The 21,383-nt window shown below is 52.2% G+C and overlaps 2 protein-coding genes across 3 annotated transcripts; both read right to left on the reverse strand.

The window, feature by feature from the left end:
* Positions 1 to 1,424: 1,424 nt before the first annotated feature.
* Positions 1,425 to 10,396, reverse strand: LOC128945618 (cyclic nucleotide-gated olfactory channel-like). Its single transcript, XM_054289373.1, is given in 8 exon segments — positions 1,425 to 2,851; positions 3,901 to 4,007; positions 4,358 to 4,465; positions 6,648 to 6,818; positions 7,684 to 7,794; positions 8,696 to 8,828; positions 10,314 to 10,375; positions 10,377 to 10,396. Coding segments are annotated over 8 exon segments (2,139 nt in total).
* Positions 10,397 to 11,574: 1,178 nt separating this feature from the next.
* LOC128945629 (mitochondrial fission factor-like) lies at positions 11,575 to 20,366 on the reverse strand. 2 transcript variants are annotated; one of them, XM_054289386.1, is made up of 7 exons: positions 20,085 to 20,366; positions 19,567 to 19,762; positions 18,603 to 18,751; positions 17,798 to 17,886; positions 17,110 to 17,271; positions 14,085 to 14,163; positions 11,575 to 12,991 (listed from the first exon to the last, which is right to left on the reverse strand). In XM_054289386.1, the coding sequence occupies exons 1-7, from the start codon at positions 20,103 to 20,105 to the stop codon at positions 12,860 to 12,862; spliced, it is 828 nt and encodes a 275-aa protein (XP_054145361.1). In that variant the 5' UTR covers positions 20,106 to 20,366; the 3' UTR covers positions 11,575 to 12,859. The 2 variants fall into 2 exon arrangements, with proteins under 2 accessions (XP_054145361.1, XP_054145360.1); XM_054289385.1 differs by lacking the exon at positions 17,110 to 17,271.
* Positions 20,367 to 21,383: the final 1,017 nt, after the last annotated feature.

Here is a 21,383-nt window from a genome sequence, read left to right on the forward strand (position 1 = left end):
AAAACGTTTATTCTTACCTCAACTTCTAATTTTGGTAATGTAACTGTTCCTACCCCCACAATACCAAAACGCTAGGCTGTTTTTTTTTAATTGAAAAACATTAATATGAAATGCAGAGAGCAGTTTTAGATTGGAGGGAAAGAAAGAAAGAACAAAGGAAACACTCTCTGTTTTCCACTATGAACCCTTCTGGGTTGGTACTTCCCCGTGTGTCCTCCCATCATTTTAACCAAATTCTTGGCTCAGTTTGACCCAGAACATGAATTCCCTGCTGCAGCAAATATTTCCCTGCTTGGAAACCAGCCCAGGCCCACCCCATGGGTGCAGTGGGCTCACAGGTCCATCACCAAGAAATGAGGTGTCATCCTCCAGTGCCAGCACTGTCCTGTGCCCTGAGGCAGGGGTGACACTGCTGCTGGCACTGGTGCTGCTGCTGCTTGCAGGGGTTTGGGGCTGTCCCTGCACTGTCCCCATCTCTCCATCAAGCTGCTCACACCACGGAGCCCCCATGGCTGCAGCACAGCCTGGCAGAGCTTTGCTGGCTCTCACAGTGGTGCCACATTTCCACTCTCACACGTGTCCCTGTGGCTCTGCCACTCATCTCTCCTCCAGAAGGCAGGGGAGGCCCATGCAGCCTGCAAAGCCCCAAAACTCCCACTGAGTACAAGAAAACCCCCCGCCTAAGAAAATAAATGTGTTCTGTGCTCTCTCTGAGCTACCCACAGCCAAGCAAATATGGGCACAGTTGGCTCCCACCATGGCTTTGTTCCTTAAAAACATGTCCTTTCAGTCAGACCTGTCCTGGCACATCTGAATGTCATTAGATAGAGGAGAGAGACGCTCTCAGTCTGATTCCTGCTCCTAGCACTGCACCTCTGCATTGCACTTGTCATGCAAGCACCCACAGCCCAGTGGGATCACGCTGCTTCCACAGCAGCAGGGCTGGGAACGCTGTCCCCAGGCAGGTGCAGTGCTCAGGGCACCAAACCACCTGCCCCAGGTGCCCCCTGGCAGCAGCTGCAGGCCCTGCCAGCTCCGTGCCCAGGGCAGTGACAGTGACCCAGACCAGCCTCTCTCTCTGCAGGTGTCAGAGGCACAGTTTGTCCTGTCTTAGCTGAGTTTGGACACCTTGTGGGTAAAGTTTCTGGGCAGTGTTTGCAAACACTCACTGAGGACTGACCACCTGGAGTGAGTTATAAAGGCTGAACTCAAAAGACAGTAAAAAAAGTGACAGGACAGAGGAGGAGCTGGGAGAATCCCCTGATTTGGAGCCACCTCAGGGGCTGCCATCAGGGCAGTGCCACAGCAGCAGTGCTAAGGACCTGAGAAAAGGCCCTGGCAAGGCAGCCACAGGGTGTGCCTTGAAAAACAGCAAACACTGCCTCAGCACCGGGTCAGACATCATCCAGCTGACTCTGTTCCCCTCACTGCATCCCACCCCCAGGTGAAGCTTTCTCCTCATCCTCAAACAGACTGTCTGAGCTGTCAGAGAAGAAATCCTCCAGTTCCTCCTGCCTCATCCTGGCCTCCAGAGCGGTGATGCGCTGCTTGAGCTTCATCTGCGCATCGTTGTACTCAGTCAGGAGCCGGCCAAAGCGCGTGTGCAGCGTGTCCAGGCTCGAGGCCACCCTGTCCAGCCTCTCCTCCACGCTCTTCCCTTCTGTGCTTTCCTCTGCAGCTGACTCATCCAGCAGCCCTTCCTTCATCAGGATCTCCCTGCCACGCTCCTCCAAGATCCTTTTGGCATCAGGGTACTCTGTGACTGCTTCCATGAGATCTTCCTTGGACAGGCAGAAGAGATCAGAGTAGCCCAAGCTGATGATGTTGGCCGTGCGCCTGTTGCCCATCTTGCTGCCTTTAATGTTGAGGATGCTGATCTCACCAAAGCAGCCCCCTGCAGTGAGCAGAGCGTACTGTGTGATGCCATCCTCCCCCACCACGGCCAGCTTGCCCTCCTTGATGATGTACATCTCCTTCCCAATGTCCCCTTTGCGGCACACGAAATCCCCCGGGCTGAACACCTGAGGGCGAAGCTTCAGCACCAGCTCCACCAGCAGCCCCGCCTCGCAATTCTGGAAAATCCTCACCTTCTTCAGCGTCTCCAGGTGAACGTTGATGGCAATCTCTGCCCTTAACTTATCAGGGAGGTTCTTGAGGACCTCCCGTTCGTCCACCGCCTTCTTGTTGGTCCACAGGTAGTCGAACCACTTGATGACTTTGGTTTCCAGGTCCTTGCTCACCTTGCGGAACTGCATGTAGTGTTTGACGGCATCGATCCTGGCCTGGAACTCCGCCCTGGTGGCGTTCATGTTGGAGATCATGGAGCCCACGTTGCCCACAATGGTGGCGAAGATGAGGACGCCGATGAGGAAGTCGAAGATGACGAAGAGGTACTCTTCATCCCGCACAGGAGGAGGGGTCTCCCCAATGGTGGTCAGCGTCAGCGTGGACCAGTAGAGACAGTAGACGTACTCGTGGGTCAGAGAGCCGTACTCAGGCTCTGTGACGTTGGGGTACACCCAGCTGTCCTCCCCAAAGCCAATGGCCTTGGAGATGGCATAGTAAATGCAGGCGTTCCAGTGGATGATGACCAGGATGTAGAGAACCAGGTTGCTGATGCGGAAGATGTTGGGGTGGCTGGTCCTGGTCTCGGTCCTGTCGAAGAACTCGAACATGCGGGAGAAGCGCAGCAGCCTGTTGAAACGCAGCTCGGGGCGGTGCAACCCCAGCCAAACATAGGCCAGGTCTGTGGGCAGGATGGAGAGAACATCCAGCTTGAACTGCAGCGTGGGGATGTAGTTATCCCGTAGCTTCTTCAGGTCCTTGACCAGGAGGCCCTGTTCCAAGAACCCTGAAGAGAAGCAAATCACAGGATTATCTTGGTTGAAGTTTGATTTTTCTGCAGGTTTTGTGAGCACCTGGGCAATAGTCTATGGTATGCCATGGATTTGTGTGCATAAATACTCAGGGTCACCCAAATATTACCAGTTCCTGCTTGTCACAGACATCTTTTATGAAAAATCCTTTCCTTAGGATTTTTCCTCCTGAGAGGCTTCAGGAACAAAATGTAAACATTGATTATCTGCTGCTGTGGAATGCAACAGATGCATCTTTGATTGGCCCATTTGGATGTTTGTAATTAATGGCCAATCACAGCCCAGCTAGCACAGACAGAGAGCCAGACCACAAACCTTTGTTATCATTCTTTGCTGTTCTAGTCTTAGCCAGCCTTCTGATGAAACCTTTTCTTCTATTCTTTTAGTATAGTTTTAATGTAATATATATCATAAAATAATAAATCAAGCCTTCTGAAACATGGAATCAGATCCTTGTCTCTTCTCCAGTCCAAAAACCCCTGTGAACATGGTTACACCTGCTCTACTCAGTTTGTTATCACTCAAGGCCTTCATCTGGCAAAAGCCACCCAAAGATGTAACTCAGGGATTTAGTCTCTTGCCATGAAGAAAAAGGAACACAAAGGTTTCCATCCTCCAGATCATTAATTATTGCAGTTCTGACAGAAAATGTAGAGCCAAGTGCTGCCTTCCGAGAACATTAAATTCTACCATTTTTCCATGCAGATAATTCATGAGCTGAACTGATGCAAAATCAGAGATACAGACCTTCAACTGTGCCCGAATACTAATAGTAATGCAGGTAATTTTGTACAATTATTCAAAGGTGAAGTTGAAAGCTGGGATGATTAATCTTTCATATTGAAACTTGCTCCATTTCTCAGATCTTCTAATTAGATTCTTTCTCTGGAGACTGTTTCATACTTGTGAACGCCGAGGTAGGCAAAACCCTCCTTCTAATGGACCTGGGGATTGGGCCTGTCCCTTGCAGCTCATCTGCACTTGAAAGGGATTAAAGGAAAGCCAGGATGGTGCTGCTGCTCACCTGTGTGCAGGCGGATCACTGTGTCCCCGAGGTAGAGAGCATCTGAGATGTAATCCAACACCAGCCACAGCACTAAATAGGTCTTCTGCAGGTCAGTGAAGCAGGCCCTGGTGGAGGAAGGTCATCAAACAGGGTGTGAGACCACAAATCCCCACATCTCTAACTATTACAGCTGAATGTTGGCTGATCCTGAGGCACCCAGCTCTGCAACAGAGCTTGGCCACTGAGAGCTCCTCTTCCAGGAATTAAAACTCTCTGCTATGAAAAATCTGCCCTCCCTTGAAGCCACCTCCCAAATGACCCTGAAACCAAGGTCCTTTCCAGCTGGGCCAGAATGGACAGCGATGGGAAGCGTCTCTTTCCTTTCAGTGCCTAGCAGTGTCAGTTTGGTCCTGGTTGACCACAGCCAGCAGGTGATCAGGAGGGTCACAGGAGGCAGGGAACCCTACAACCTCACCTGGCCACGAGCAGGCACCAGTTGTAGAGGACGGGAACCGCAATCACAGCCAGCCAGCGGTAATAGCAGTCCCCCGCAGGGTCCACCACAAAGAACAGCCATTTCCTCCTGGAAATGTGGAAAACAGGGTTGGAACAAAGCATGTGAGCCCCGTCCTTCATGCCTTGCAGCACGGTGTCTCCAGCAGAGCTGCAGCTTGGGTGCCAGCCTTGAGCCAGGACCATCCCAGCAGTGCCAAATCCCAGCAGTGCCAAATCCCAGCACTGTTCAGGATCCTTTATCCCTAAACTGAGCTGAGAAAGCAGCAGAAGAGGAACCTGTGGATGGTGAGACAAAGCACATGGCCCACATGCCACAGTACCCCCGTGCAGAGCCAGGAACAGATGTGTGGAAAGGGGGGGATCAGGAAAGTTCTCTTGATGTACATGGCATTGCTTCTCCCAGGTGAGGCAGGGACCCGTGCCAGGCACATCTGAAGAGAAGAGTGATTGGAACAGGGAGCAAAGTGTGCTGCAGATCAGTGGCAGCACAGAGGGGCTGCCCAAGCCCCAGAGCAGTGCCCCGGGGGCAGCTGGCACGGCAGGGCTGCCTCCTGTGCCTCCTGCAGGCTGCACAGCCCGGCTCCAGCCTTTGAACTGCTCCCAAGTGTTTGATCCTGCTCGCCCTGGGACGCTGAGATAAGGAGTGTGTGCTCCACTTGCCAGATTCACTGGAGAGGCTGGGCAAGAGAAACTCTGTGGCTGGGTTGATAGGCTTGTAGCAGCCTGGTGGGGCAAAACACCCTCTCCTCCTTCCCTCCCTCCCAGCTTTTGACCACAAAACTCCCTCCAGTGATAGGAAAAAACCCAACCCGCTTGCCAACAGATTCCCCATGCCCACCCCATTACTGTGGCAGCTTTAAAGGCAGCACCCCTGCTTGGAAGTCTCCTTTCCCTGGAGTACAGGCCGTGCCCAGAGTGTGGGCCCTGGCACTCGGCTCAAAGCCAGCCCCAGTCCCTCTGTTCATCCTCTGTGCACCCACAGACAAGTGGTGATCCAGCCTCCCCATAAAAAGGCTTATTTTTAACCAGAAAGTGCAGCTTGAACATTTGTTTTTTGAGAAAGGGGCTCTGCTCCCTGGGACAGACAGCAGTGCACAGGGGAACGACTCACCTGCAGCCAGCACCCACCACCACCAAAACCTCAGCAATGCTGTTCATTCATGGGGTTGGTAATTTCAGCTTTAAATCACCAGTGCTGCCATGACAGGAGGCCAGAATCACTGACTCTGGGCAGCAGGACCAAGGCTGGAAAAACAGAGTTAACCCAGGAGGAGGGAACAATCTGCCTCTCCCCAAAGGCTTTGGAGCCTGCCACGGCCATGAGCAGCTCATGTGTGGGATTGCCAGGCTTGGGGCTCTTCTTACCTGTGGAAATGAGCACCTAGAAAACCCCAGCAGTTCCCACTGGACCCCCAGAACCCAGTGGCACTGAGCAGCCCTTTCCCAGCACACCTCAGCTCCTTCTAGCCATGAGCAAGCCCCCCTCAGCCTCACAGGGCAGAACAGCCTTTTCTTCCATTACTAATAAAGACCCAGATACAAGGCTCAGATTATTTTTCTCCTACAGAAAACAATTATTTCTTGGTGTTTTAATTACCATGTATAATGGCAGGGTCCAGGGTAGGCTGTGAGCTTTGCCCTCTAATTAGCCAGCAGAAGAAAAGCCAGGTTATTGCTTCTCACCAGGAGTGTGAGCTGAGGAGATGAAAGGGCTGGATCTGAAAGAGCCTTTTCACAAAGCTGCTCTTTGTGGGGACACAGGCAGCAAACAGAGTCCCTTCATGCTGCAGATGATGAATGAGAGTGGCAAATCCCAGGCTGGTGGCTCCTGGGTGGGATGCAGTGGCTGCTGTGTGCAGTCCTGCATCCCTTGCCTTGTGTCCAGCCCCTCACATGCACAAGGTGCATCTTATTACAGACCCAGGCTGGCTCCAAAAACAACCCTAGTGTGGGGCTGGTATGAACTGGGGAGGTCCGATGGGCATGGAGCAGGAGGGAGAAGATCCCATGGCTGAGGGACAGGCCAGGTCTGAGATTTCCACAGGGACACTCCACCAGCTCCTGTGTGTCAACAAAACAGCCCAGCAGAGCCAGGCTGGTGCCAAGACAGGGGCTGGAGAGGGCAGGAGGGACCCTTCCCACCACCACACCCCAGATCTTTCTTTCCCACCCCCTTCTTTCCCCCTTGAGCTCCACACACAGCTGATCCCCAGCCGAGGACAGCAGGGACCACAGCAAAGGGACCCTACTTTTTGTTTAACTTCTCAGTCTCCTCATCCTCGAGCCCGTCAGCAGCTCCTGCGGGCACTGTCAGGAGCTCAGGGCCTTGGAATCGCTCCAGGAAGGGATCTGGCCTCTGCTGCTCCTCGTGCAGGCTCTTGTTGGCCCAGTCCCTGAGCACCAGCACCAGCCGTGCTATCCTGCACAGGGAGACAGGCACACCAGGGGTTAACAACACACAGCAAGGACAGGGAAAGCTTCAACAGAGACATCAGGGGAGAAAACTCTCACAGCTCCTCTCAAGCGTGGTGGTGTTCACAGGGGTCCCAGGAAGTGGGAAGAGAGGAGGATCTGACTCCGTGTTTCAGAAGGCTGATTTATAATTTTATGATATATATTATATTAAAAGAAAATTATATACTAAAACTATACTAAAGAATAGAATAAAGGATTTCATCAGAAGGCTTTAAAGGAAAAAGAAAGAATGATAATAAAATCTTGCGACTGACCAGAGAGTCTGAGCCAGCCAGACTGTGATTGGCCATTAATTAGAAACAACCACATGAGACCAATCCCACATGCACCTGTTGCATTCCACAGCAGCAGATAATCATTGTTTACATTTTGTTCCTGAGGCCTCTCAGCTTCTCAGGAGGAACAATCCTCAGGAAAGGATTTTTCATAAAATGCGTCTGACATTCAAGCACAAGAATTTGTGGTTCATCCCTTTTAGTGATGATGTGGGACCAAAAATACACAAGCAATAGAGACCACCCTGACAGAGTCACACAACTTCTACTCCAGTCCTGCTGTCACTCCCACAGGAATATGAGGGACCTGTGGGGCGCTGAGGCAGAGGGAGGCTGCCTGCAGGGAAAGGAGCCTCTGAGCACAGTGGGGTTGAAGCCATCCCACACCAAAACCCTCTCCAGGGGCACTGGGGCACCAAGGGCAGCATTCACAGATGCTCATCCCATGAATTCCATACAGCAGAAGGGGATTCTCACCCTACAGAAGGCCCCAGTGCACAAAGGCCTCACCCCACCCCAGGGCACACACAAATACCTGGCCAAGGCTCCCTGGCCTTGGAAAGCGTGGTCAGCCCTCTGCTCCCCCCCAGGCAGGCTGGCGCCTCTCTGCAGCTCTGAGCTGGTGCCATCCTGGGTTGAGCAGGTCCTGCCATGGGGAAAAAGGAGATTATTGTAGTGGTGAACCCCAGAATAATGTGTTGACTCCATGATTGTAGAAGGCTGGTTAAATATTTTATTAAGTTATAATATATTAACTATACTATACTAGAAAGAAAAACCCGTGACCCTTACAGACAGTCACGACAGAGTTTTGACCTAATTGGTTAATAAATTAAAACACTCTCACCAAAGTCTAATTAAGAAATCCCTTTTGGTAAATAATCTCCATAACACATTCCACATGTGTCAAACAGCAGATGTAGCAAATGAAGATAATAATTGTTTTTCTTCTCTCTGAGTTTTCCCACAGCCCCTCCCAGGAAATCCTGGTAAAGTCTGTGTCTTTCTGTGGGATCACACCCACCCTGTGCCACCACACACACAGGCACACTGGGGGAAGCTGGCAGCAGAGATTGGGCACCACAGCCCTGCCCTGTGGTGGTGTTCACAGGGGTCCCAGGATGAGGGAAGAGATGAGAATATTGACTCCATGTTTCAGAAGGCTGATTATTATATTATATTATATTATATTATATTATATTATATTATGAAACTATACTAAAAGAGTAGAAAAAAGGATTTCATCAGAAGGCTTGCAAGGAATAGAAAAAGAATAGAATGAAAATAAAATCTTGTGACTGACCAGAGAGACTGAGCCAGCTGACTGTGATTGGCCATTAATTACAAACAACCACATGAGACCAATCACAGATGCATCTGTTGCATTCCACAGCAGCAAATAATTATTGTTTACATTTAGTTTATGAGGCTTCTCAGCTTCTCAGGAGAAAAAATCCCAGCAAAAGGATTTTTTTTCATAAAATGTGTCTGTGACAGTGCCCATGCCAGGCCTTTCCCTCCCCTGCCCAAAGCAGGGAGCTGCTGACCTGCTGGTGCTGAGCCCTGTGCCCTCCGTGCCACCCTGGGGCTGGTGGTTGGCTGGGGAGCTGTGCACACCATTGCTCCTGGCTGGCATCCTCAGGGAGAGGGGACCAGGGGCACACACCCTGCCCCGGGGACCTGCAATGAGCACAGAACAGCCACAGGAAACACATGCAGGACACATCACACATTTGAACGCAGGAATCCAGCACGGTGTGGGAAGAGAGGGTCCCACACCATGGCAGGAGCCCACACCATGTTCCCCAGGCATCATGCAGGGTGTTTTGTTCTCCCCAAGAGATCCCACAGCTGCCAGGAGCCATGAGAGACGCTCTCCTCATCATTCAGGCTCCTCATTCATTGCCACAGGAACCCCTCTGTTTCCTTCTCTTCCCTGGTTCTGCCTGCCTCCCCTTTGCCTTTCCTCTTTCCCGCTCTCCTTGCCCTCTGTTACCTGGCCTTGCCTGTCCTTCCCCTTCCCATTCCTCGCCTTGTGCAGTCCTCCTTCTCCCTGCCCTGCCTGCCCCTCCCTTGCCTTGTCTTTCCCACTCCAACCCCTCCTTTACCCTGCTTGTCTCCCCTTCCTTGCCTTTACTTGCCTTGTCCTTCCTACCCCTCTCTTGCCTTGCCTGCCTCCTCCTCCTCCTTTGCTTTGCTTTGGTTGCCTTGCCTGGCTTCTCTGTGCTTTGCCTTGTCTTTCCTTTCCTTGTCTCCTTTCCGTCTCCTTTTCCTCTCCTTGTCTTTCCTTTCTTTTCCTTGTCTCCTTTCCTTTCCTTTCTCCTTTCCTTTTCTGTCTCCCTTTCCTTTTCTTCAGCACTGGTGCCACCAGTGCTGCCACCATCGTCCACTTTCGAGCCCGGTGTCCCCCGGATCCTGGAGCGCTGCCTCAGGCGGGCTGGCAGGGCTGGCTGGGTCACATCCCTGCCCCAGGAGCTCCCTCGGGCTTTTCAAACGCGAAGGCAGGGCAGGATCAGCAGTGTACCAGCACAGTGACAGGGGGACAGTGCCCACCCCGTGTGGCTGTCACCACCCTGGAGCAGCCCCCGTGCCCTGAGCAGCAAGGTGCACTCCGAGGAGCTGGCAGCAGCCGTGTCTGGGGATGAAAGGGGAGGAGGGAGATGTGCTGCTCGGGGATGCTCCATTTCCCTGTGTACATGTTCCCTTCTCCCCCCAGCCATCGCCTCCTGGGGGCTGGAGGGACCCCAACAACTCCAGAACAGTGCCCACTGGAGATCCCAGCCATGCTGAGCTGCTCTGTGTCCTGGAGATCCCAGCCTTGCTGAGCTGCTCTGTGTCCCAGAGATGCCAGCCATGCTGGAGATCCCAGCCCTGCTGAGCTGCTCTGTGTCCGGAGTCCCCAGCCCTGCTGAGCTGCTCTGTGTCCCGGGTCTCTGTGCAGCCAGGGACAGGCACAGCCAGCAGCCCCAGCTGGGCTCAGGTGCTGCCACACCAGGGGACGCACCCGGATTGCTGCCCAGGGTTCTGCTCCCACTCCCCTCCCAGCCCTGCCCTGGGGAAGGGCAAAATAGTGATTCTGTCCCTGCTTCAGAGGTGTGGCACAGCTGCTGCTAGGATGGAAAACTGGGAAAGGCAGACACATTTAACACACTCACAACCACTTACCTCTTTGCCTGCTGGCAGAGCAGGGGACCAAAAGTGCTGCTCTGGAGTCCCAGCAAAGAGCTGCAGAGTTTGAAGGTGATCATGAAACGTGCCTTTCACCAATTTCTGCCCTCTTATTTTGCTCAGGAAGTCATTCTAATGCCTAGTTAGCAAAAAATGTGCATCCCCAAGGCAGCCAGGAAGAGGTCAGCTTTTCTCCTCCCCCTCAGGATGTAACCATTAGCAGCGGCTGAGGATCCATCCCCGACAGGCACACGGAGTCCTGCACCTTGTGCAGGGCTGATCTGAAAGCACCAACGCCTGGAGTCTCTTTTATCTTTGCTATCAAAGGTTTACCTTCTCCTTTCCCCTTCAAAGCCTTGAATTCCCCTTGTTCTGATCTCCCTGAGCACCCACGCAGCAGGCAGTCCAAGGGAACAAACAGAATTTCCCAGCCTTGGGTGAGCACCCAGCAGCACAGGATGTCCCCCTGCTCTTGTCCCCACATCACACACTCCAGGTGACAGCTCACCAGCAACACTGGCAGCAATGTGCCCCCATTCCAATTCTCTGTTTGCTCTCTGCCTCCAAAAGGACCATGGGAGCTTCAGAGCTGCTCCCTCGAGCCCCATCGTGCACAAAACACTTTATTTGCTGTGCAGTTGTCGTGGCAGTGGCCCTTGGGGACACCCAGCCCTGCCACGTGTGCTGCCTTGGGACAAAGCAGCCAGGAGGAGGAGGAGGCAAGGAGGGGAAAATAGGAAATAAAAGCATCACACTCCAACAGGGACAGCATTAGCCAGAAGCTTTTCTACTCGGGATTCTCCCTCAGCCAGGGCAGCTGAGACACCCATGAGCAGGTGACAGTCCTGCTGCCAAGGGAATGAACCTTACCTGCTCCCACTGACTGGGACATCAGGACCAGACTCCACAGAAAATAAACACATCCAGAACACAAAGACTTTATTAAAATATGCATTTTGGGGTCAGTGTTTCCAGATTTACACCAGCATTTATGCCTTACATATAAGTCATATTTTCCACAACCTGCCCATGAGAACACATCCAGTTTGGCCACCTCTCCTCCAAACACCTTCCAGCCACACTTTGAAGGTGGTGTGCCTTCCCAAAGTCATCCCTAAAATAAACCCCAAACACAAGCTTCCTCCACAACACATTAACACCTCTCAAAGGAGAGAAACCAGACAATTCACCCCATTTCCTGGCCCCACTCACACCCCCTTACCCACAACAGCTGTGCAAGGGCCCCTGGTGACCCTGCCACAGCACCCAGCACACCACCCTGGCTCTGGTGTGCAGTGAATGCCAGCTCTGTCCCCAGCTCAGCAATCAGCCCCAGGTTCAGAGCTGCAATTTCCTGGGGACAGTTATTTATCAGTTATTCATCAGTCCCTGTCCAGCTGCCAGATTTGCAGTCACGGCCACTTGGTGCGGTGTCAAGCAGAAAACACCTGAGCTCTGATGTCTGTAAATAAGCTATTGGGACATCTGGATGACATGTAGATCCAGCTATAATTAGGTACAGGTGACACAGAGAGGTCCTGTTAAGCCTTGCCAAAACCTGCCCCCAGGGCCTGCGTGCACACCTCCAGCAGATGTGCTGGATGAGCCACCAAAAACATCTCAAAGTCACCTTAGAACCAAGTGTTAATAAACTCTAGAGAAGGGAACAAACAGAAAAGCTGTTAAACTGAGCTTGTTCACAGCTAAAGAGCATCTGGGTCAGGAATTTCCCTCACCCATGCTCTTGCACCATCACTGAAGTTACAGCTTGGCAGCAAGACCCAGGAGAGACACTCCTCCACTCCCCTCTGCCAGGGGAGCCTAACAAATATCTATTTACTCTGCCCTGTTTGGTGCTATTGCTGTTGCTCTGAGGTTTTATAATCCAGAGAGTCCCCATGGAGAGGTTTCCCATGTAAATCTCTCTGGGAAAGAGCCAAGCCTCTGGATAAGCCTAGATGCCAGCAAGGCTCTCACATGTGAACATCTGCAAACCTGCTGTGGCTGCAGGGATGGAGCTCCTGGCCCCTCCTGCTCCACTCCTGCAAGAGGGGCTGGGGCACAGAAGACTGGCAGCATCTCCTCCACCAAAGGAAGAAAAAGGAAGAAAAGGAAACCCAGCAGAAGTTTAGAAACTTTCAGTGAGGAACAGACCACAGCAGTTAGCTGAGAACTTTTATGGGGTCAGAGTTGAGATCTCCAAGGTGGGATGTGGCCAGGCTGTGACTGTAACAGGACCCCACACCCACAAACACTCAGTTCCTCAGGTTTGCATCTCCTCTGGCAGCCTGAGGGCACCTGCACAGGACAGGACACCTCCTGTGCCAGCCACCAGCTCTTCAGAGACCTCAGCTCCTCACAGCAGCTTCTCACACCCTCACTGTCACCAAGGCCTGAAGGACACACACTCTTGAGGGCCCACAGTGCAGAAAGCAGTCTTAGGCAAGAAAAAAAGTTTCACTGCTGGCAAGTACACAAAAAATGCTCCTCTGCCTGCCCTCACCCACCCTGCCAGGTGAGCAGGGGAGGCTGGGCACGGGCTGTCATCTTCTGAGCCACAGCCAGGTGTTGATGAGGCAAGCAGAGATCATCACAGAGTACACCAGGGCCTCCTTCTGCCTCCAGGCGTGGCACTGCTCCTCCAGCACTCGCAGCCTCCCCGAGATCCTGGCCAGCTGCAAGGGAAGCACAGGCGCACTGTCAGCACCCACAGGGGCACTGTCACCTCCCAGAGGGGCACAGGAGGGAGGCACAGAGGGAGCTCTGCTCCTTCAGTGTAGGAGTGGCAGAGGTAGGATGGTCAGGATGGACAGAGACAGAGATCTCTGCAGCCAGGGCTGGAACTTGGGGTTTATTGCAAAGGGCCTGGGTGCAGGGCCCTGCTGGGAGCTGCCAGCCACAGCTCAGAGCAGGCCCCAAAGAGGGAGAGAGAGGTAAAGGGAATGGGAAAGAGAAAGAAGGCAGGAGCATGGTAAAGAAGATGAGAGAGAGCAAAAGAGTAAAAGAGAGAGGATGAAAGAGTAAAAGAGAGCAAGGTTTCCATTTCAATACAATTAATCTTACTTCTGTGCTGAATATTCTGATTCTGACTAATCAATCTAATACAAGATACAAATCCTACAGCATTTACATACAGCCTACAAGAATCATTGCATTACCATCCTGTGTTACATTTTAAACCCTAAAAACTCCTCTTTGGGCCCCTTCTGCCAAGCTGGCAGGGTGTGCTCTGACACTTGGGCCTGTCTGCAAGCAGAGAGTGTTGTTTCACTAAAAGGGGATCACCTTCAGCTGGCCACACCATTGTTTTCCAGTTGTTCAGTAACTAAGGGATCTCAAAGCTTGCTTTCATTTCCATCTTGCTTATAGTTTCCATATTCTCAGAATCTTTGGCCAGGCAATCATATTTATAAGGCTTTCCTGTTTCATCTTCCCCAACACTTCAGGTCCTCCTTCTCTAAAGCAGAAGCTACCTTTGTGTGGGAGGAGTGACTGCAGCACCTTGGTCTGCAGCAGATGCTTCAGGAAGATTCTCCCCTTCAGAGAGCATCTGAGCCCCTCTCAGTGCTACCAGAGGGGCCTGGCTGGGTCCTGCAGCCCCTCAGGGTAGGAGCTCGATGGGTAACACACATGTAAGTCCTCTCCTGAAGGCAGGACCAGTCTGACAGCAGCAGCCCACCAGCCCTGAGAGCTGCCCCTGCAGCCTCCTCACCCATCCCCTGTGGCTTTCCCAGCAAACAGCATTTGCATCCCTTTGCCCCATCTCACCTGCCTTCTCATTGCTGCCACCTCGGTCACCCCCGCCTCCTCCGAGGTGCTCTCTGCAGCTGGCACGGGCTCCTGGGAGCTGGGAAGGAAAGCAGAGATGCAGAGGGGCCAGAACTGCTCGTGGGGTGCAGCTGACCCCCACAAATGCAGCGCTGCCCCAGGGAGCTGAGCCATGCAGTGTCACCATGATATTTTCTGAAAAATCCCATCACCAGGATTTCTTCTCCTGGGAAGCTGAGAGGCCTCAGAAAAGAATGAAAACAATAATTATCTGATTGCTTGGGAATGTGGTCTGGAGATCGTTTACCAACAGGTGCAGCTTTGATTGGTTCCATGTGAATTGTTTTTAATTAATGACCAATCACCATCAGCTGTGTCAGACTCTGAGGCGTCTGTCACGAGCTTTCATTATCATTCTTGTCTAGCCTTCTGATGTATCCTTTTCACTTTCTTTAGTATAGTTTTAGTATATAATTTCTAATATAATAAATAATATATATTATATACATAATATTATATAATATTATAACATATATAATATTATAATTAATATATAAAATATAAATAAATATATATTTATATAAATTATATAAATATAATATATATAAACATATAAATATATATTTATATATAAATATAAAATATATTATTATAATATATTATATATATTTTATAACATATAATATATATAATTTAATATAATATATTATATATAATATATTATATATATAACATAATAATATATAATATCATATAATGTATCAGCCTTCTGAGAACATGCAGTCAAATTCTCATCTCCCACCTCATCCTGGGGACCCTCACAACACCACAGTGCAGGGAATGTGTGCCCAGGCTGTGCTGCACCAGGACAAGGCAAACAGCCCCTGCACAGCATGCACTCATCTCTCCTGAACCCCCCCATGCACACTGGTACCCTCCAGCATGCACCCAAAGGGGACAGACAGACAGACAGCACGTGCCAGGACAGGTAACAGGAAACACAGGCTTGTATTTCTTCAGAGAGGCAATAGAGAGAAAACAGAGAGAAACATTTCTACTAAGCATCCACCCTCTGTAGTGCCAGGAGTTCACTGAGGGCTGGGTAAAACATCTTTAGGGCCAGCCAGGTAAGCAGCTGTGACAGGACAGTGCTGGAATGGAGGGGTGATCCTGTCTGCATCAGCAGGTGAGGAAGCTGCCATCAGCTGGAGGGAACTATCACTTTTTGCTCTTGTAGCACATTTTATCTGCAATTTGAAACATAAACAAGCAACTCCAATGCTCAGCACTTTCTTCCCTCCCTGGAAACACAGGGAATGAGCTGCTGCACTGGCAGAGGCAGCACAGACCACCGATGTCCAGGGCAGCCCCTGGAGGCACAGCCTCACTGCAGGGTCCACACCACTGAGCCACAAAATAAAGCAGATCTACAGTGAGAAAAATATAAATTCCTGTCATCCTAGGCTAGTCCAAAGTCAGCTATTCCATCACCAATAACTCACACAGGCACTCACTGATCCCCTGGGGGTTACCAAGCCCCTAACCCCACTCCTTGGAGCCCTGGGGAGGAAAGGGTGTTTATCTCTGCCACATGATGCTGATCTCACTGAAGACAACCCAGAGATTCACTGAATCCCTGTCTGAAACTCCATTTGTGAGATCATACCTGCACAAAATGTAGCTGCAGTGTAAAATGACAGTCACAACAGAAAGAAAATGCAATTTTCCCCAGTAGAGAAGCATGAAAAAAGGACACATCCTGCAGCTTTTCACTCAAAATCCCAGTTGATACAGGTAGACACCCTCTAAAGTAGAGACTAGAAATTGCTTTCTGGTGACTCATACCCTTCAAGAGGTCACTGTCAGCCAGATATTCCAGGCTCTGTCTGAGACCAGACTTTGCTAAAATTCCAGGACAAACAAGTCAGCACAGTCCTTTAGGTTTTTTTACTGTTGCACAAGGGTACAAAGCTGTCATACTGAGGGGATGTCTGCATCTGAAGGGATGTAAAGCACTAAGCAGAGGTGTTTGAGGGTGGCTGCTTCCAAAGGGAGATGAGTGCCTGGGGAGAAGCCCCAGAGTGACCCCAGTGCATCACAGCAGCTCTGCAGGCTACCATGGCCTGCATGCCCTGCACTGCCACAGGGAGGAGGGAGAAGGTCCTTTGCAGCCACTAACCAGATCTCTTGGCCATTAAGAAATTAAAATGATGTTTGAAGACAGCCTCAGCCTCCAGTTTTTAAGAGCAGAGACATCACTTTGGATGCTCAGCAAGCAGCAGGCAGCTGGGGAGGGAAGGCAGGATGTGCCCCTGATGATGGATGTGATGATGGATGCTGCTTCTCCTCCCTTTCTGCCTGGAGGCTTTGCTCAAGGAGAATGAGGAGTATTTAGCTGTCCCTGCAGGTACTCAGCAGCCTTAGAGCAGTGGGGACACCTTAAGGCTGCAAGGACGTCTTTGAGCAAAGGGAATTCACTGCAGGGGCACAGATGAGGGTGGTGGAGATGGTTCCTCCAGCACATCTGCAGGGACTGAGGGCACTGCACACCTGCTCCAGGGAGCACAGAGGGACACCACAGCCTGGCCAGGGCACTGGCTGTGGGGTGAGTTCATGGAAAGGGTAATTAAGAGTGACCAAGGCACAGCCAAAGGTGTGTCTTGTCTCAGGGACAGCCCCTGGGTCAGGCCATCTGCTCTGGATTTCATTCCCTTCCCACACTCCTCTCCAACAAGCTATAAAAGCACACAGAAAAATTTATCTTTGCTTAGCATCAACCCCCCAGCAATGGCAGAGCAGCACAGGGCACTCAGGTGCCCAGGACTGGTGTTAAGCTGAGCAGCAGACTCAAGGCTGGTTAGTGAGGCTCACCCAGGCCTGGCACCCAGAGCTGGCACAGTGAGAAGGGCAGCCCAAGGCAGCCATGCAGGAGCACCCTGCAGCCCAGAGCTCACAGAGCTCGTGTCCCAGCAAGGCCCAGCCCAGTCCCTGCAGGGTGACACAGAGCTGGCTCAGGACACGTCACCTGCACGGCCTTGGGTCCCACAGAGAGTCCTGGACACGCTGGAACAGCACCTGGCCCAGCAGGTACATGGTCTGGAAGATGTTCTGCATGGAGTAGATCCTGCCTGCCTCTGTGCAGAGGGGCAGTGGGGCACTGGGAGCAGGCAGGGCACAGGAGCCTGGCCTGGGTGCACACAGAATCATTCCTGTTACTGCCTGTCTCACACAGCCTGGCACAAGGCACTGCCCCTCATCCCTCCAGCAGCTCCAAATCTCTGGGCAATGCCACTGGCACCCTGATGGCATCACTGGGAGAACCCTCTCCAGCAGGCCCCAGGCTCAGAGGGACACCTGATTGCTCCAAAGCCAAGCACAGCTGTGTGCCATGCTGCTCTCCTGCCACCCAGGGCAGCTCTGGCCTTCAAGGGGGACAGCAGTCCCTGCTCCAGGATGAGCTCAGAGACAAATTCCCCACTGCAGAGACTCTGGGGAACAACACAGCTGCCTTCAAAGCTGCCCACCACAAACATCCCTGGCAGCAAAGGCCACGTTCCTCTCTCATCCATGGATGAGCAGGACCTGCCAGGCACTGCATTGCTCTGATTTGGATCCCCCCTGTCCCTCCCAGAACACCAAAGCAGCTCCAAAACAGCCCAGTGAGAGCAGATGCTGCTCCCCACCCACCCTGGGTGCTCTGGGCCCCTGCTCACCCCTCGTGGTGCTGTCCTGGGCTGTGCAAGGCCAGCTGGGCACTGTCACTCGGGGTCCTGTCCCTCCGTGCCCTGCTGCTGTGGTGGCCCTGTGGGAATGGAACAGAACCACGTCAGCACAGGGCTGAGTGCCCTGAGGGGGCTGCAGGGGCCCATCAGCACAGGGAGAGCACTCAGGGGAGCTCTGCAGGAGCCCCAGGCTGGTGATGCTGCTGCAGGTGGGGAGATGTGCCCAGAGCGGACAGAGGGTCCCCAGAAGGAGCCTGCTGAGCTGAACTCCAGCCAGATCCAAAACTCTGAACCTAACCCACCCAGGATCAGGTCTCCAATTTCAGGGAGGTTGAAGCACTTGAGGAGGCAGAACAGCAGCTCCAGCAGCCAAATCAAGTCTTTGCCTGCCCATGCCTGGGACCTCTCTTTGAAAGGTTCTCACACAAAGCTAAAATCTGCTTTCGGCTCTGGCCCCAGAACCCTTTACACTGCTGTAATGAACCAGCTCTGCCACATACTTCATCAAGAAGGAAAACAGGACTTAAAAAGCAGCAGCAGTAGCCAGTGGTGAGACTGCAGCTACCTGAGCCTGCCCCCTGCCCACAAAATGCAGCAGGAGATGTGATCAAGGTCCCAGCACACAGGTGTGCACTGGCTCTGGGGCAGAAGGAGACCCCACCATCCCCACCCCCTCACTCCCAGGGCCTCCTGGAGGATGAATCCTGCCTTGGGGTGCTAACAGCTATCTGGAGAACCCCGAATTTGGGATTGTTCCCCTTCCCCACCCCAGCACCCATCCCTGACCCCACAGTACCGCTCGCTTGCGTCGCTGGGCACTGGCTCTGCTGGCTGGGGGCAGGAAAGGAACGTCCCCAGAGGGCTCTGGGGACACGTGCACCACCACAGAGGGCACCCTCCTTGGCTGGGTCAGCAGCACTGGCCTCAAACCCGTGTCTGGAATCTCTGCAGGAAGGAGAGAGGGAAGAATTACGCCAACCTGAATGGCCTCAGGAGAGGGAAGAGAGATGCACCCATGTGGAGAGTCAAGCCTGTGGTTAGTGCCAGATGAACACCATGCCCTGGGCTTTTTGGGCAACCCAGAGAGGCAGAGCCACTGCTTCAGGACAGCAAGGTTTCAGACCTGTCTGTCAAAGACAGGGCCAAACATTCTGCATCCCAAAGCAGGGACCCTCCCAAAGGCCACGAGGGGACTGCAGGAGGCATGGAGGGAGATGCCTCCACATTTTGCTCCTCACCTGTTGGAATTAAGGTGTAGGGGGATAGAATATAAGTAAATAAAGGTAGTATAGAAAGTAATAGAGTTGCAGCTGGGTTAATTATTAAAGATTAGGAGCAGGCCTGATTTTAACAGGCACAGCTGTAGCCAATGAGAAGAATGTTATAAAAGAGTGAATTGGTGGGAACTGGAGTCAGTTGGCTGCTGTGAGGATAAGGAAGAGTCAGTGCCTAGAGGAGCTGCCTACAAGAAACATCAAGGAGGTACAAAACTCTAGCAGTAGAGAACCCTTGCAATGTAATGACAATAGAACTCTTGCAATATAATGACAACATTAAGGCCCCTCCAGATCTCTGCTGGTGCCCTGCATTCCCGTCTCCTCCTGAGCCATCCACCATCCTGCCCTGCGTTCCTGAAGAGAACTGCCTGCATTATCTACCCCCATCCTCTCCTCTAGCAAAGCACACAAAAGGGGGGTTTATAAAGGGGTTCTACTCCCTAGGATGTTTACCCCACCCCAAAAGACAACCCAGGGCTTTACCTGCCAGAGAAATCCTCTCAGGGATGTGCATCCTAAAGGACGCAGGGACATCCTCTGCCACTGTGGCCCTGTCCCCAGGGCTGCAGCTCTCTGCCACCTTCAGCCTGGGGGGAACCTGCATCCTCTGGTTGATGGCCTCTGTGAAGAGCAGGTCACAGCGTGCCCGGTGCAGGTCCAGTCCCCAAAGCGGCCACATCTGGGGGTGAAACAGGAGGGATTGCAAGGGACTGACCCCTGGAAAGGCACAGCTGAACTAATTACCAAAGAACAGCCTTGTCCTGAATGGGCCACAGCTGTGAATAATGAAGGTAAGGGTGATAAAAGGATGGGTTGGGTGGTCAGGCAGAGCCTGGAGGAAGAGGATCCTGAGGAAGAAGGAATAATCCAGAGAGACACAAAGAAGAATGAAACAAGGGAAAGAGTTGCTGCTACAAAAGATCTGCTGTGAGGTCAGTCTGGGTCTCATAAAATTAGAGCCTGCAGCCACAGTCAAACCAGGTAAAAGCCTCTGGTCATACCAAGGAAACATTTGCAGTCATACTTCAGCAGGAACAGCCAGCAGAGTCTGTCAGAGAAGCCAACAGCAGGAGTTTGCTGTAGTCACTCAGGATGGCTGAGCTGTGAAGAAGAATAAAGAGGGCCCCTTTTCATGTTGTTAAATGAGAGTCTGTGCCTTGGCTCGTTTCTACCCCTAAGGAGAGGTCAGATCCATCACACATCTTTGGAGATGTCCTCAGGTGTCCTGGGGTTTCACACAGAGGGAAAGAAAGCTGCAAAGTGGCAACAGGAGCAGCACTTCTGAAAGTGACAACAGAGACAGCACAACATGCTGTAAGACAGCTGAAACACAGGCAGAAACAGCCAAAAGGCAGACCCTGCAGGAGTGGCCTGGGACAAGGGGATGTCCCACAGGGACAAGGCTGCAGGTGTCCTGGGAGCCACGGATGAGCTTAGCACCCACTGCCTCAACTGACAGCAAGGACAGGCTCAGCACACAGCTCAGTGCTGGTGGAAAAAATTATTTGCCATCCAGAAGTAATGTTTTCCGGAGGGCTGGGATCAGTGTGCCCAAAAAGGTCCTTCTTTGCTTCTAGAAAAAATTCTCCACCCTAAGAGGGCACTTTGCACCCCCTCACCTTCCCCAGCCCCCTGCAACCCTTTAGGAAATCCCTGGGGAAGGACCATGGGACGTGTCCCCTGCAGCTGCCAGGCCTTGACACTCTGGGTACAGGAGGGTGGCAGAACCAGCTCTGCACTGCCACAGCCAGCACTTCCAGTGATCACTCACCTCCTCCTCTGCCATTAAAAACCTTTTAATTTCACAGGGATTTGCTCAGCAGCAGCAGTGGTGATTCCCTCCTTGCAGACAGAATCCCTGTCCTGTGTTGGGTCTGTCCTGGAGGCACTGTGGGGACACAGTGGGGGCCCCACACCATTCCCACCCCCTTGCCCAGCCCCAACCCAGGGGTCTCATCACACACACATACACTCCCAAAACTCCAAAGAAACTGTTTTTTCTTCTCCCAAAACCCCAAAGAAACTGCATTTTTGCAGGCACCCCCCACTCAGAAACTGGAGAGTAACTCCTGGGATGGTCCCTGATGTGTCAGCCCCACAGGAGGAACCTGCCTCAGACCCCAGGCAGGGTACAGAGCCATGGAGAGCACCAGGATTCTCCTTCCCATCTGTGGTGCTGCAGAGGAGCCTGTGCTGCTTTCCCAGACTGTTCTCTGGGAAACCAGCTTATATTAATAACAGTAAATCTGGAGAGGGCAGAGCTGTTCATTTTCTAATCACCTGTGAAACCACTGCAGCTC

Source organism: Melozone crissalis, unplaced genomic scaffold (assembly GCF_028551555.1).
Source record: "Melozone crissalis strain CALT ecotype California unplaced genomic scaffold, PUWL_Pcris_2 ptg000068l_1, whole genome shotgun sequence".
Classification (NCBI taxonomy): Eukaryota; Metazoa; Chordata; class Aves; order Passeriformes; family Passerellidae; genus Melozone; species Melozone crissalis.

What these genes read in the sequence shown, in the direction of transcription:
- LOC128945629 (XM_054289386.1), bottom strand. Translation starts at nt 20,105, where the DNA reads ATGACTGCAAATGTTTCCTTG. An exon ending in TGACTGCAAATGTTTCCTTG is followed by an intron (nt 19,763 to 20,084) that starts GTATGACCAGAG and finishes TTTCACCCCCAG; the next exon opens with ATGTGGCCGCTTTGGGGACT. An exon ending in CCAGGACAGCACCACGAGGG is followed by an intron (nt 17,272 to 17,797) that starts GTGAGCAGGGGC and finishes GTGTGCACCCAG; the next exon opens with GCCAGGCTCCTGTGCCCTGC.